We start from the raw sequence: 16,521 nt of genomic DNA, 5'->3' as shown, positions 1-16,521 counted from the left end.
AGCATCACTGAGAGGTTGTAACATCAAAGTGCCTTCCACCGTCTGTCCGTGTTTGGTAAAATTGGATTTCTTTCCCTTCTTAAAGAAAACTAATTGAATTTAGCTGCAGGCTGGGTATATTTGCACGAGCTGGTGAAGGCTATGCTAAGTCACAGTGATCATCCTGGGACCCTGTGGCTCAGCCTTTAGCTAGGCGGGGTCAAAGTGCAACACAGAACGAGGCCCCCAGACTCCAGTGAAACAAGTGCCTGTGGCATGAGGCTTACGGAGGCCTCACTATGGAAAAGGGGTCAGCCCCCAGCAACTGCCCCTGAAGTCACTACTACACCCAAGCTGTTACTAGGGCTGGAAAAAGGATCATCCTAGTAGAATGTTGGTAAATCTTTGGCAGAATGGCTACTGAAGACAATGGCCATCACATTACTCAAGTCCTTGATGTCGGCAGTCCAAGGAAGCTTTCTTTTTTTTTTTTTTTTTAAGATTTTATTTATTTATATGACAGACAGAGATCACAAGCAGGCAGAGAGAGAGGAGAAAGCAGGCTTCCCTCGGAGCAAAGAGCCCGATGTGGGGCTCGATCCCAGGACCCAGGGATCATGACCTGAGCTGAAGGCAAAGGCTTTCACCCACTGAGCCACCCAGGCGCCCCCCAAGGAAGCTTCTTAAGGCAGATTGTGCTGCTTATTATCTGAATCCCCTCAGAGCCTAGCACATCAGCACCAGACACAGTATAGTTTTAAAAAATGTTTGCTGGATACATAAAATGATAATACATAGGGGTGTCAGAACAGAGTTTTTTTTCCCTGAAGAACCAGATCCTCTGTATCCCTATTTTTGCCCTGCTCATTAGGAAACTTCAATCTAAAGTGAAAATTCCACTAATTACCTGACTTACAGTGAGTATAGCATGGTCCCATTTATGTGAAATCACACACACACACACACACTGCTTAATTTCTAGATAGAGGGAATTCAGTTGACTGCTACTTTCTTCTCTATATTATTTTTACAAAAATAATAAAGCTATTTTCAGAAAAGAAAATCTCTAGTTCAGTCCTGATACAATTATCTTTCCTTTTACCAATATGATTTCTGATCCTGATCCAGTTTTAACTCTCCTGTGTACATTTATATTTGTATTTTAATTTGAGTCACTGCAAGCCCTTTTTGGAAATAAAAGGAGAGAATAAATTATAAATTAAGTTCCCATACATACTTTTAAAATTTTGTTCTACAGTACTGTATTTTTTTAAAAATTAAATAAAATAGTACTGTCTTTACTATTCATAATTAAGTTAAAAAATACATATATAAATAACAGTTCACAAGATGTTTGTCTCCTTAAGGATAGAGATTATTGTGCTATATCCCTCAGGACATAGGCATGAAGCAGGCACTCACTAAAGGCAGTTGAGGGTGAAATGACTGGATCCTCTTAACACCTCTTCCTTGAGGCTGTGGGCTGACATCTAACAGAGGTGAAGGTTCTCTGCTTTCAGCCTTGAAGCAAGGGGTGCTGCACCCCTCTATCCCCCCTTCACCCAAGTCCAAATGAAATGGTGGCATTTCAGGCCTGGCCGATATGATTCCAGAAGGTCTTGGTAACTGATGAAATGAGGATCAGTACACTTCTAATAAGGAGAAACTTATTGGCAGACTGTACCAGTATGGACATGATCATCTTTTAAGACCATTCCCATGGAACCTTTACAATGAAGCCTACTCACCCTGACCAAGGTACTCCTGGCATTCCTTTTTATCAGGTTCTATTTTTCCTCTTTCTATAGCACTTTTTACCTTCTAATACGGCATATATTTTATTTATGTATTCTGCTATCATTTACTATCTGTTCTTATCTAGGCACTACCACTAGTATAGACATAAGGTCTATGAGGATTGGCATCTTTGTCTGTCAAGAATAGTGCCTAGAGGGGCGCCTGGGTGGCTCAGTGGGTTAAGCCGCTGCCTTCGGCTCAGGTCATGATCCCAGAGTCATGGGATCGAGCCCCGCATCGGGCTCTCTGCTCAGCGGGGAGCCTGCTTCCTCCCCTCTCTCTGCCTGCCTCTCTGCCTGCTTGTCATCTCTCTCTCTGTCAAATAAATAAATAAATAATCTTTTAAAATAATAATAATAATAATAATAGTGCCTAGAAAACAGTAGGTCCCCCCAAAATATTGTGATATGAATAAATTAACTAAAAGGTATGCCATTTTTAATAAAAATCACTGGAAGGAAGAGGAAGACACAAAATGCATGTTTAAAACACCAATAATTGGGGCGCCTGGGTGGCTCAGTCAGCTGAGCAACTGCCTTAGGCTGGGGTCATGATCCTCGGGTCCTAAGATCGAGCCCTGCATCGGGTTCCCTGCCTGGTGGGAAGTCTGCTTCTCTCTCTCCCTCTGCTGCTCCCCCCTGTTTGTGCTCTCTCTCAACCAAAATATAAAATCTTTAAAACAACAACAACAACAAAAAAAACACCAATAATTAGTCCTAAGAACCCAAACAAATAAATACCAGCCAACACTCTCACTTTGCTCAACAAGCATCACTGAATTGCTAATGGAAGTGGATAAAGACAGGGCAATCAGTTAAGGTAACAAGTCATTAGAATTAGAGAAAAGTGTCCCCAGAGCACATCTACCAGCTATCTGTGCACTGACTGACAATACTCTTTTTTAAGTATAGTGTTATTTCCTCATCTGTCTCAGTGGTGGAAATACTACACCTAGAAGGGCCACACACTCCCCTCCCTTTTCTCTGCCACCTGCTTGCTATCTCTTGTGGATGGAGACCCCCTAAAGCTGGAAAAGAAAACTGGTGGGTGGGGTGAAGGTGGTGGTGGGTGGAGTATCAGTGGCAGAATAAACATATGCTTGTGTGTAGACAGGACTAATGTGGGCAAAAGAGAGTAACAACTCGACACTTGCAACAGGTGACACATATACTACCTCACTGGGCTCTCACAAAAATACAGCGGGAATCTACTCTGCTACCAGAGGCAGTCCCCTCACACCTTCTGCTCTGATAATATCCTGTCCACATGGCTCTGACATCATGGGTCATGCTAGACTCTGTGTCTCTACCTGCCTTTCCTTTCCACATTGGACCCTGAGTTCCCAAGGTCTCTGATTCTCCAGTGATTAGCACAGAGTCTGGCTCAGAGAGGATATTTACCAAATGCTTGTGAAAATAACTGATTTCAGGTGGAGAAAGAGGGGGCCCACAGAATTCTGAAATTCAACTAAGGGTCAGAACCAGGACGGATTCCAAGCCTCCCAACTGCAAAGCCTATTTATACCAAGTTTCCTTTCAAGTGCTTGAAGCTTATGAGGCAAATAAGGAAATGGAATGCTGAGAACAGGTTCAGGACAGAGAAACAGAGAAGAGAGTCCTATACAGCTAAGTCTCTCAGCCTGTCTAAGGCAGTGCTACCTCTATATTAAAAAGTCCCTGTTTCGTTGGTTTCGACATTTATGATCCTTCCAAAGGAGGCCAGCAGTGGCAGACAAAAGCCTTAATGATCAGCTTAAAGGAAAAATTAAAACTGGGCACTTCAAACTATCAATTTCCATGGCTGCTACTCAAGTGTCCAGTCTGCTTTCTTTGAAAGCATTTCTTTTTGCTCTTATTTAATCAACTCTTTGCATAACTACAGCTAAAAACTGGGAAGGAGAAGTAGGATCCTGGATCTGGCAGTGGGAGGCAGCAGTGAGGTAAAGTAAAACACAAATTTTGCTGGCAGCCAGACCAAATTCTAATTCTTGTCTGTGTGACCTCAGACAAATCATTTTACCTTACTGGGGTTCAGTTCTCTCAGCTGCAAAATGAGAATTCTGGCAAATTGTGGCAGTTGTGAGAACTGGATATAACACTCTATACGTAGGGGACTATTTCAATCTTTACAAAATAGCTTCTCAGTGGGAATGGGTAAGTGCGCAGGAAAAGAGCAGGGTTTCTAATGGGAGGGAAGGGGTACCCCCTTCCCTAATTTCCATCAGAATCTCCAAAGAAATAGCCCAGTGGAGCCCTCGCTGGGGACAGTGACTAGATTCCTCCACATGGACAGATGGTAGATAATGAAAACATAAACAGAACTCACATGTGTACCTTCAACCACTTAACACAGCCCTGCAAACATTTCATGGCTTCAATAATGCAAACGACTCACCTAAGGTCACAAAACAAATGAAAGATGAAGCCAGGATCCAAGGCTATCTCTGCCTTTTCCCCATCTCCTATACTTTCATTACACCAGTATAGACCTGACCTTCAGCTCAGTCCATCACCTTGACTCTGGGGAAGACAGCAAGGAGACAAGCAAGGGCGGGAAAGGGTTCTGGAATGTGGTCTTCAAGGATCAGGCTAAGGGAGCCCTGCGTGGAGGAAGATTTCTCACCTGTCATTTCGGCTGATGGCTGCCACCATGAGTGCCGTCCAGCCGAGTCTGTGCCTTGCATTAACATCTGCACCTTCCGACAAGAGCCTAGAAAGAGACAGAGGAATATTTTTAGTAAATGGTTTATCGTGGTAGTAGGAGTGGAAGAAGTAAAATCATCAAAAAACAGGGAGGCTGGGTGAATCTGGAAATAGTCACAATACTAAATACCCACCCCAGTTCCTCTGGCTTGAATGGGTCTGACCCCCTGCTGTTATCTTCTCAGCCTTCTGAGGAAATAATGTGCCTTCCCTACTTTAATACCCTGACACTCCCACAGTCCAGAATGTTCTTTCCCTGATTCTTTGCCCATTCAAATCCCACTAGCACGCTATGGGGTTCAATCCTGCTTAAGAACTCCCTCCTGTGAAGGCTTCCTTGGCACATCCAGTCCACAGATATCTTTTCCATCCTTAGAATTTCCCTATGTTCATGCCCAATGACACTGGTTATCTAGGTAGTTCCCAGTTTACAAAAGGATCACATCCTCAGGTTTCTCTGTATGGTGGCTGTTTGGAAACTGAAAATCTTGAACCCAAGGACAGATGGGAAGAGTATTAGAAATGCTGGATTAGGTTTCTAGGAAAGTTCACATGAGCCTATTTGATTCTCTAGGTCAGTGCCTAGCACATGGTAGGAATTCAAGCGTTGTTCGATAAACTAACAAAAACAAGGCTTTAAATATATTACTAAAATCCTAAATTCTGGGTTCTGGGAACAAAGGGCCCTGCAATGTGGGGGTGGACATAGAGAAGGGGAATAAACAGAACCAACTCTTATTGAACATCTACTATAAGCACGAAGTGCCTTCAGAACTTGACACACATGCTCTCATTTACTCTTCACACAAGCTTAAGGAATTGATGCTAACCTCTTTTCATGGATGAGGTGAAATGTCTCGCTGAAGGTCACAAAGCCAGCTAAGGGGCAATCAGTGATTGAAGTTCAGGCTGATAATGCCACTATAGCCAGAATTCCTGTCATCACCGCCCTTCCCCCAGACTCAGCCTCGCTCCATGGGTCATGGAGGACAAGAGACTCAACTGACTTTAGCCAGTCATGGTATGTGCTTGGTCCTGTGCTAGATTCTGGGTGGGGGTGAGAAGACAGGGGGTCTGCCCTAGTGAGCAAATGATTTAGCTGAAGTCGGGAGGGGTGAATGGGAGGAGACTAAGGATAGTAGAAAATCAAAGCCTGGAGTGTGTGGTTTCCCACCAGAAGTGCCACAGGAGGCCAGGAGAGTGTAAGACCAAAAGCCAAGAGCGATTCACCAACAAGGCAGAAATAGTGGAGGGTGTTTGGGGAACTGGGAGGCCACTGACTCTTCAGTGGGTTCCAAATGAAAGGCACCAGCAGAGAGTCCGGGGGTGGGGTTGAGTCCTAGCTCCATTCTTGTGTCACAATGTGCAGTAACTGCTCATCTGGACGAAGCCAAATAAAAGCTTGGTGCGGGCTGAAGCAGCAGGTGATGATGGCTTGGGAGGAAGAGCCAGAGCATGTAGGATTCACCTGGCCTGTGCTAACGCAAGGAGGGAACAGGCACTGTCAGAGTGCAGGGAGACTGGCCAGCAAGCCATAAGCATGCATGGGAGGAGCTCTGTGAATGGAGGAGCGCAGGGTCCAGGTGCACACCCAGGGAACCTAACTCAGGCTCAGTGAGCAGGAAGTCCTCCCTGAGGAGGTCATGCCAGAGAGCTAGCCAGTCAAATGGGGTCAAGGGAGGGGTAGGAGTATATCAGGCAGAAGTAAAGCCTCTCGCCCAGAGAAGGCAGCATGACTGGGCCCAAAATGTGAGGGAGGGTTGTCCAGAGAGGAGGTCAGGAAACCCTCATCTCTCCCCTCTAATTTGGAGGATTCTTCTAGAGAAACTCCTAGGCTTCTTTGCCACACACAGGTATGCTTCTTTTTGCAGAAACAACTTTTTTTCTTTTTTTAAGATTTTATTTATTTATTTGATAGAGACACAGTGAGAGATGGAACACATGTAGGGGGAGGGGGAGAGGGAGAAGCAGGCTTCCTGCTGCATGGCTCGATCCCAGGACCCTGGGATCATGACCCAAGCCAAAGGCAGATGCTAAATGACTGAGCCACCCAGGCGCCCCCAGAAACAATTTTCTATGCACAAGAATATTAAAGTGACTAAGAGCCCTATGAGACAAAAACAAACAAACAAAAAAAACCCACCTCTTTTTGTACAAAACCTCCTTAATTTACAAAACCTTCCCTGGTTTAGCAGGTGCTGTGCAAAGCACATGGGTTGGAAAGCTTAGAGCCTGGACTTCTGATCCTGTGATTCTGATCAGATGGCCTCATTTCTCTGGTCCTCAGTCCGGGAGGCTAAAAAATCAGGACCAGCTAAGGCAAAACAAAGAGGTTTCTGAAGGAAAAGACACAAAGTGTGCCTTGAAGAACAAGAACAATTTAGAGGCAAGGAAGGAAGTGCATGCCGGTCCAGACAAAAGTAACAAGACAGAAGCAGGGAAGCAATGGGAAGGCAGATTCAGAGATACAAATGGATTCAGGCAGATCCATCCAGGTGTCAGCTCACAGCAGAGAAACAGGCAGCTGCCAAGGCTTGCAGGGCCTACAACAGGACCTCTAAAGCCAAGCTACCAAGGTGGTGGGCATAAACCTTTTTGAGCCACAGGCTTTAAGCTGATGACTCTTTCCAGAAAAGTTCAAAGGAACACACATACCCATAGAAGAATTTTTCCTTTTTTTTTTCTTCCTTCCTTCCTTCCTCCTTTCTTTTTACAACGTCCACAAGTTCACAGCTCTTCAAGAAATCAGTAACAGAGATCTTAGGTTAAAAACCCAGTCTAAAGGGTTGACAAATGCCTGGCATACATGCTACTCTCCTGCACTCCTGCACTGAAGTCAGAATCATGACTCCCTCCTGGCAGCTCTGTCCTGTGGAGCCTTTGAAAAAGCCTCAGAATTCTACTCCTCAACACTCATTCGAATCAGCCATCATTAATCAACTAAAGCTGGGAACAGAGAGGAAACCTCTTCAGCGTTCCTTAGACTCTCACCACAGGCAGAGGGGTTGTCACTGAAGGTTTTGGGCAAAAGAAACTATAAAATTAACCTGATAGCTTAAGCAAGCTGAGTCTGAAAGGGAAGAGAGTAGAAAGCAGGGACAAGAAGATAGTTTGGGGGCTGCTGTAATAGGAGACCAAAGGAGATGAGCCAGAGAAGGGAAATGACAAAGCAGGACACAGCCAGGAGAAACTCAGTGCAGTAAGAATCCCTCCTGTCTCCAGTGGGTCAGGGACCCATGTTCCCCTGCCTGGGTCCTGAGAGTTCTGGAAGCAGCTCTGCTCTGGAAGCAGGACAGAAGAAGGGGAGGAGATGTCCCTTGAGGGCCAAGTATAGTGTAATGAAAAGGATGAATAAAGGACTTTGGAATTAACTAGACCTGGATTCAAATTCTCATCCAGCTAGATAATCCTGAACAAATCAATTCTCTGAGTCTCAGTTTTCTTACCTATCGAATAGGGACACTAATCTCTACTTTGCTGGGATCCCAGCCCAGTACCTGGAGTATAGCCAGAGTTCAGTACAGGGTGACTTCTGCCTGCCAGCTTACCCTACTTCCCCTCTGCCTTGATGGACCAACATGTTCTAGTCTGAAGCTGGCAGCAGCAGGTTGGCCAATACCCAGGGATTCTGAGACAGGGTCACACAGGATGACCTGGATAATTCAGCCAGCCTGGCTCCAGGCACTCCTCTATTCATTTATTCAACAAACATGTGTGCACACCTACTTTGTGCCCAGCTGCATGCTGGCTCCTGAGGAGGACACAAGACAGAGGTTCTTGCTTTCCAGAACCTGAACCAAGCAGGGTTTTTTCTTTTTATAAACATATACACATATGCATTTCTGTTTATTACCTCTTTTCACATGAAATTGCATTTTAAGATAAACCCATACTGCTAGGTATACAATAATTCAATTTTTAGGAATTGCTATATAGTTCTCCATGACACATCCACCAGATTTTTCCCTCTCTGCTGATACCCACTCAGGAAGCCTCCATGTCCCAGCCACCAAATTGATGCTCAAAGAATGTCTTACATGTGCCCTCTTGGATGGGTTTCTCTGGGGCATGCATTTGCAGTGGGATCCCTGGGTTTCAGTTACTTGGTTTGATGCCACTCTGCCAGGGTCTTCTCCGGGACAGCTGCTCCATCTACCTTCCCACCAGCAGGACAGGGATGTTCCTGTGTACTGCTCTCCCTACCAACACTGGGCAGGTGCCAGCTTCCTACTGACTGCAAGCCCCATAGGTCTAAAGGAATCTCAAGTTATTGTCTTAGCTTGCATCTCTGATTAGCAACAATTTTGAGCTACTTGTTACACGCCCATTAGCACTTTGGGATTTTCCTTTTCCATACAATGCAGGATTTTCTTTTATCAGGAGGATTGCTGGGAAAAAGGGCTTCTCCAAACTTGCGATCCCGCCAATGACCAGAGCTGAAGGAGCACAGAGTAGGCAGGCGCCAGGGGCTCTAGTTAGGGCTGCCGCTGCCTCCTCTAACACTCTGGGAAAGGTATCTCATCCTGAGCTTCAGCCTCCCCATGGGTCCATGCGGGCTTCAAGAGGGGGCACAGAAACCTGAGGGAAGCTCCCACCAACCTGAAGCATCACTTCTGGGAGGCAAATCTCAGTGCTCTTCAGTGACACTGCAGGGTTTGAGCCCAGCCCAGCATCCTGACTGAGCATTGTTCTTTGCAGCCTCCTGGGCCTCCAGTGTAATGGAAAAAGCAATGACCCTGGAGTCCAAGGGCTGGGGTTCAGATTCTGGCTCTGTCGCTTACTAGCTGGGACATGGGGGATATTAATCTCTACTGTGCAAGGTGTTGTAAGGATTAAAAGTGACACCACAGGGGCACCTGGGTGGCTCAGTGGGTTACAGCCTCTGCCTTCAGCTCAGGTCATGATCCCAGGGTTCTGGGATTGAGCCCCACATCGGGCTCTCTGCTCAGCGGGGAGCCTGCTTCCCCCCTCTCTCTGCCTGCCTCTCTGCCTACCTGTGATCTCTGTCTGTCAAATAAATAAATAAAATCTTAAAAAAAAAAAAAAAAAAAGTGACACCACATAGTAGCACTCCATAGAGTGGCCGCACTGGTCAAATCAAGGGAGGAGGGAGGAGCAGAACCAACGCAACAAAGCACCACAAGCAAAGCCAACTACAACTTTGCCTCCTTCAGAGCTGGGTGGGGCCCCTCCCCCACCTCCCTTCCATAGAGAGCAGCCTTCAAAGTTAGCATTTCACACACACAGGTCTCCTCCATTTCATTTTGTTGCTTTGCAAGTGAATGCCCAGTGGGCAGTCATTTCAAAGTAGGGGCCAGCTGGGCTTGCGGGTGGCTGCCTGCTGAGAGTGGCTGAAAGGGCCTCTGAGGCCTGAGAAAGCCACCCCTGCTCTCCCCTGTGATTTTCACCAACAGACAAAATGCGGCAAGTGAATTAATCTCTTTTAAAAAGAGCAATGCTTGTGACAGAGCATGGTGTCTCCGAAAAGGTTAGGATTCCATCATCCCTGAGATGATGAGTGGAATGCTTAATGTGGGTTGCCACTCAGGGCAGAGCAGCCTGTGTCCGGGGGCTGGGCACTGCAGGCCTTTCTGGGCTCCCTGCAGACTTGTAGAAGACCCTTCCCTAATGAACTAGGTCTTCTGCCTGGCAGGGCAGTAGTGGGTGACACTCACTGGAGGTGGTCCAAGGCAGTGGACAAGGAGAAGGTCACACTAGCAGTCAGGAGTAAAAGCCCAGCTCTTGCACAGATCTCAGGCAGTAGTGGGAGCTAGGGGAAGAAGCAGGATGGATGTGGTCCACATGCAGGCTCCGGCACTTACTGGGTGGGCAGGAATGGATGAATCAATGACCTAGCCTCTCTGAACTTCACTTGGTCCCTTCATCTGAGTAACAGCTCATGCTCTCTGAGCCTGTTTCCATATCTGTTAAAAATGGAGAGGACCCCAGCAGCCCTATCTATAGGTCACACGGGGGTACCATTAAGAAACAATGAGACAAAATATAGAAAAATACTAGCCATGCAATAAAGCACTGGACAAACAGAAGAGCCTGTGCTATTATTATTTCCAATTATTACCTACCCCATTTTAAGGACGGAACAGTAAAGAAGGATATGTGTGAAAGGTGTACACAGAACTTAGACCATATGTGCTCAAAATTTGCTGTGGATTGATAAACAGTCTCAAATCCCCAGGCAAGGGCAGTGGAAGAATAAGGGTACCCTAGCCCCAAACCTGAGATTTCCATAGGAGACTAAACCATCACAGCGGGCGGGTGGGGGGGTGGACAACAAAGCTGCTGTGATCAGGGATCCAGGCGGGTTCTGAAGGCTGGGGACCAAACACAAAACAATTAATGGAAAAGAGGATGAGAGGGTCAAACTTTCCCTTCCTGCTGTGAGTGCTTCTGCATTCTTTTAAATTTATTATTTATTTATTTGTAGCAATGAATATACTATTGCTTTTTTAAGCAAAACTTTCTTAGGGGGGAAAAAACCCTTCCCCTTTCTTTCTGGAAGAAGCCTGTGCTAACCTGTATCAACACTTAGCAATTTCCTTGTGTCCCCCACCCACCCAGTGAGTGTGGCCCTCCAGACTCCTCACTCCCTGCGCTGGCACCACCGCCACATGTGGGCTGAATGAGCACGTCCTTACACACTCACCAACCCCTCAGTCTTATGTTGGAAGTTACCTGTTCTGTACTGGTGGGCCTGTCTTTTTCAAAGAACTTGGGCTCCTGTGTATATGTGGGAAAGTGCAGGTTAGCTTCTCAGGCTCAGGGCTGGGGACACTTAAGATGCAGGCCTGGAGCTGGAGGCCATGGATTCTAGTCACAGCTCTCTCGGTAACTAGCTGTATGATCCAGATCTGTCTCTCTGCGCCTCCCCTTTCTCTGTGGTAAAATAACAGAACAAATGATTTCTTAAGTCACTCCCAGGCCTGAAATCTCGGGATTCTAAATACATATAACATCAAAATTTGAGGAGTGGATTCCTAACAGATACAGGCACTAGCAAGACTTCCAAAGAAAAGACAAGTCCCCTGGCTGCTGTCCCTACTGTCTGTAGGAGGGAGAGTCCCAGTCAGGGATATGGGCAGTTTTGAGTTATTCTGGCTAACCAGCTCTTCCACTCAGGGGAGGGAGGTACCACTTGATTTTTCTTCCTCTTTCTTTATGACCAATCAATACAAAGCGGCCACTGAACTTCAATCGTGCATTGTTCCAACTGATTTCCGGATCCTTTGCATTAACTGGCTCTCAGCTGCAGCTGGGGAGGGGGCTGCAGGGTAGGGAGCCCTGGCCCACCTGCATCAGAGGCCTGGAAGCAGTGAGCCATGCAGACTCAATCATGATCACTATCTGCGCAACAGGGCTCTGGTTGGAGCCTCGCAGAAGGTCCTGTTTACAGTAATAACAGCACCAGGCCAGGCTGTCTGAGCAGAAGCAAGGCGCCTGGGGCTAGAATACACACACACACACACACACACACACACACACACACACACAGCCTCCATCTGCGCCTTATCTACCCAGTCAACCAGGGCTGAGAGGGGCAGGGCAAGGCAGGAAGGAGGCTGCTCTCAGCCCAGCTTGGGCCAGCAGACTTCAGGCAGGCTCCTAGTGATCTAACCCCACAAACACAAGGCGTCTCTAGCATCTTCTGCATTTGCTACTTGACCTAAGCATTCTCCTTAAAGGCCCCTCTTGGGACCCGTCTTCTAGGAAGCTCTCGAGATGCTCTTCTTACTAGGGAGATGGCCCACTCCAGCAATGCCATACCAGAACTGCTCCAAAGGGAAGCCGGTGAGCAGTGAGGGAGGAGAAAGACAGGCATTTATGCAGCCTGCAAGCTTCATAACTAGTTATTTCCTATCATATAGGTTTTAAATTCCTAGATGTAAAGAATGATCTGCAAAGATCAATCAGTCCAATCCTTTCTTCTATATACATACAAACATGGAGGTTCACAAAGCATCAGCCTTCAACTACACTAATTTGGATATGAGCCTGTATCTGTCTCTTCCAGGCTGTGTGACTGTGGCAGGTTATGTTGACCTCTCTGAACCTCAGTCACCTAACCTTATCAGCCTACCAGACCTACCTAACAAGGGTGCTGAGCTTGACCAAAAGAAATAGCATATGTCAAGCACTTATATTTTCCAAAAGTTAACTGTCATTACCACAAGTGATCTACTTGTTCATAAGTACACAGCAGAGGAGCTATATCAGACCCTCACTGAATATTGCTGGATTAAACAGAATGAAGTCCAATGCTGGGTGACCATTCTTCATCCCATCTCTCATAGTTTCTAGGAGGAACCTGACACACATGAAAGTGCAGAGATTATTTTTTTAAACTTTATTTTAAAATGATGTCAAGCATACAGTGCAGTTATAAAAACAGCACAAAAAACCTCAGCCTCTGTCCTTCATTCAGATTCTTGTTACATTTGCCTCTTGTGCTTAACCCCTCCTTTTCTCTATTTTTTCCTGGACCATGTGAGAGTTAGTTTCAAACATTATGACCCTTTACTCCTAAATACTTCAGCAGATATTTCCTAGGATGAAGCTAATCTCTTACATAATCACTAACCAACAATGATCAAATTTGGGACACTTAACATTGATAAAATATTTTTATCTAATATTCAAATTTTGCCAACTCCCCTAATAATATCCTTTATAGCAATTTTCCCTGTAAAACAGATATAAGCCAGGATCAATGTTAGAATCAGACACTGCATGTGTCTTCAGTTTCCTTTCACCTAGAATAGTTGCTCAGGCTTTCTTTGATTTCCATAATTCTAAGACTGCTGTAGAGTAAGGCTAGTTTGTTTGTATAATGTCCTTCAGTTTGGATAACAATTTTTTGAGGAGCCCATCTCCTAGTATTCACCCATTCATTCCACAAACTTTTCATGAGACTGTAGTTATTATAGGATTCTGAGCAGGGTAAGTTCCAGTGTCCTTGCCTTCAAAGCACTCACTATTCAGCTCCACATCTGACGAACAGCTAAAATATAAGGGAGGACCCTGGAGAGGGTACCATGCAAGTGTAGGTCAGAGCAACAGAACCACAGGGACAACTTTCTGGAGGCAGAGGCATGAGTTGGGCCAGAAAGGACAGGCAGAAACCCAATTCCCCTAAGGACCTCCTACGGTCCTCCTGAGGAAATCTCTGTTTCCCCAAGCAGTGTGTCCTGGGGCTGGGATGCAATAAAACATGAAAAGCAACAATACAAGGCTAGAAAGGGGAGGGAGCGGCCCAGGGCACCCTTGTCTGGGTACCACTGCCCAGAGCTATATGCTCTGTCCCCAGCTGCCCTGGCTGGCAACTTGGTGACAAGGAAAGCCCTGTCTAGGCAGCTGAAGTGTGGGGAAGGGCCATGGGCGCCACCTACTGGCACCGCAGCAGGACTCTAGGTGCTACGGAGGGCAGCTGGGCAGCTGGCTAGGTTTCCAGAAAGCTTGTCATGTGTGCTATGGCAGTGAGACACAGAAGTGGCTCAGACTTTCCAAACAGGGTTGGCACTTGAACCACCATTGCCAACGTCCAGAACCGCATGAGCTTTTCAGTTAAAGACGACCGTGCAAAATACCTGGCCTCCTAGGGGCGCCTGGGTGGCTCAGTGGGTTAAAGCCTCTGCCTTCGGCTCAGGTCATGATCCCAGCGTCCTGGGATCGAGCCCCGCATCGGGCTCTCTGCTCAGCGGGAAGCCTGCTTCCTCCTCTCTCTCTCTCTGCCTGCCTCCCTGCCTACTTGTGATCTCTGTCTGTCAAATAAATAAATAAAATCTTAAAAAAAAAAAAAAAAAAAAAAAACTGGCCTCCTAGACAAGTGGGGGCAAAGATCAGGTTCATTCCAGTAACAAAACTTAAGTAGCATTTTCTTCAAGCCAGGCTCTGCAATGGGCACTAAGGGTCCAGAGATCAAACAGACATGGACCTTGCCTACAAGGAGCTCCCAGTCTGAACTGGGGTTGGGGAAACAGGACAAGCCCACAAATAAGCGCTCTAAGTATCACGGTGCTCTGAGAGCTCTTTGTAAGGGCAAGTGAGCACACAGCATACTTGGCTCTGTCAGTGGTGGTGAGCTCTTGAATGGTGGAGTGAAAAGAACTCACACTTCTTGAGCGGCCTACTATGTACCACCTGACATTTATGATCTCATCTGATCTTGTGACTAGTTAAAAACTTGCTTAAGGTGACTGGCCAGGGGTACCTGGGTGGCTCAACTGATTAAGCAACTACCTTTGGCTCAGGTCATGGTCCTGGAGTCCAGGGATAGCGTCCTGCATCAGGCTCCTTCCTGGCTCTGTGGGGAGTCTACTACTTCTGAACTCCTCCCCTCTCGTACTCTCTCTCTCTCAAATAAATAAATAAAATTTTAAAAGAATAAAAAAAGGGGAAAAAAGCGGGGGGCGCCTGGGTGGCTCAGTAGGTTAAGCCTCTGCCTTCAGCTCAGGTCATGATCTCAGGGTCCGGGGATCAAGCCCCGCATCGGGCTCTCTGCTCAGCAGGGAGCCTGCTTCCCCCTCTCTCTCTGCCTGCCTCTCTGCCTACTTGTGTTCTCTGTCTGTCAAATAAATAACATTTAAAAATCTTAAAAAAAAAAAAAAAAAAAAAAGGTGACTGGCCAGTAAGTGGCAGCTTGGGACTGGAACCCATGCTCTCTCTGCTGAACCACAGTCTTCAGGGCACATATCCCATTTTTTTCACCCTTCTTTCCTACATTTAAGCTGGGGCCAGCACACCACAGGAATCTGATGGGACTAATCAATGACAAAAAATGATAAAGAAGGAAGAGATTTAAGTAGAAAGGAAGGATCTGAGGAATGAAGATACTCTGATTAGTTCTGCTTTCTAGAACCTTCTCTCCTAGAAGAAATCCTCTTCTCTTAGACTCAAGATGAGACAGGCCAATCCATCCCTCTTCTTCCTCATGGTAGTCTCTGCACTAGCTCCACAACTTTTATACTCAAACACCAATACGATGCATTAAAGTGCTCTTGCCTTTAGGTTAAAACAAACTTGGTAAACAAAACCAATCAAAAGAAGCAGCACAGGAAGGCCTGGTTCTAAGCAGACTGGGCTGACTGCAAGCTTAACAGAATGTAGGAGTGCCATGCAGCTGCCAAAAAACCTAGTGCAAATTCAGGCCATATTAATAGAAGCGTAAAATCTGTAACAAAGGGGATGACTGCCCTGCTCCTCACAACTGTGGTCATGCCACAATTCAGAAATGGCACCAAAATCTGGGGGCCATTTCATTAGGAAATTACTAGGATGGGGAGAAGACCTGAAAGCACAGTTTAGGGAACCAAGGCTTATTTAGCTTGGGGTTCTGTCTCCTAATATTTAAATGTCTGAAACAGGAAAAGGAAGCTACGTAGTCATAGAGGACAGAGCAGGGGCTAAAAGGGGCAGCTGCAGAGGAAGCTAATGCATGATGAGAGCCCACTACATGTCAAGTGCAAGGCCAGCACTTTTACACATACCACTTCAGAAAGCACTATAAGATAAAATGTTTTTCTAATTACAAAGTGCCATTGCTTACATTACTCCAAATGTCCAGAAAGTCTTGTATCCAAATACGACCTATCTCTAGGCCCAGAATAAACACCACCTTGTCTATGAAGCCTTAACTTGTCTTACAGACTAATTATAATTCTCTTACCAGACTGCAAGTTCTTGAAAGGCAAAGGTCATCATGATACATGTTTATGCTCCTCCTCAATGCCAAATAGGCCATAAAGCTTATAATGGACCTTAAGAATAAATGCCAAGAAAAAAAAGAATAAATAAATGCCAAAGAATATATACAAATGGCCAGTAAGTACATGAAAAGATGCTCAGTGGATGGATCATTAGCCATCAGGGAAATGCAAATCAAAACTACAGTAGGATATCACTTCACACATACTAGGATAGCGATAATAAAAAAGACAGATAATAACAAGTATTGGCAAAGACTGGAGAAATCAGAATGCTCATTTATTGCTGGTAAGAATGTAAAATGGTACAGCCACTTCGGAAAAGA

General features: G+C 45.9%; 1 protein-coding gene across 5 annotated transcripts in view; it reads right to left on the bottom strand.

Moving 5' to 3' along the window:
• The window catches only part of CLPB (caseinolytic mitochondrial matrix peptidase chaperone subunit B), a 141,528-nt gene that overhangs the window by 107,592 nt on the left and 17,415 nt on the right, over positions 1–16,521 (bottom strand). For 3 of the 5 annotated variants that reach the window (XM_032356714.1, XM_032356716.1, XM_032356719.1), the window contains one exon: positions 4,399–4,485. In XM_032356714.1, the coding sequence (XP_032212605.1) occupies positions 4,399–4,485 (87 nt within the window). Of the gene's footprint in view, positions 1–4,398; positions 4,486–10,714; positions 10,811–16,158; positions 16,250–16,521 lie in introns of all 5 variants that reach the window. The other 2 variants (XM_032356717.1, XM_032356718.1) reach the window with 2 other exon arrangements.

Source organism: Mustela erminea, chromosome 9, assembly GCF_009829155.1.
Source record: "Mustela erminea isolate mMusErm1 chromosome 9, mMusErm1.Pri, whole genome shotgun sequence".
NCBI lineage: Eukaryota > Metazoa > Chordata > Mammalia > Carnivora > Mustelidae > Mustela > Mustela erminea.
This window is presented reverse-complemented; position numbering and strand designations above follow the sequence as displayed.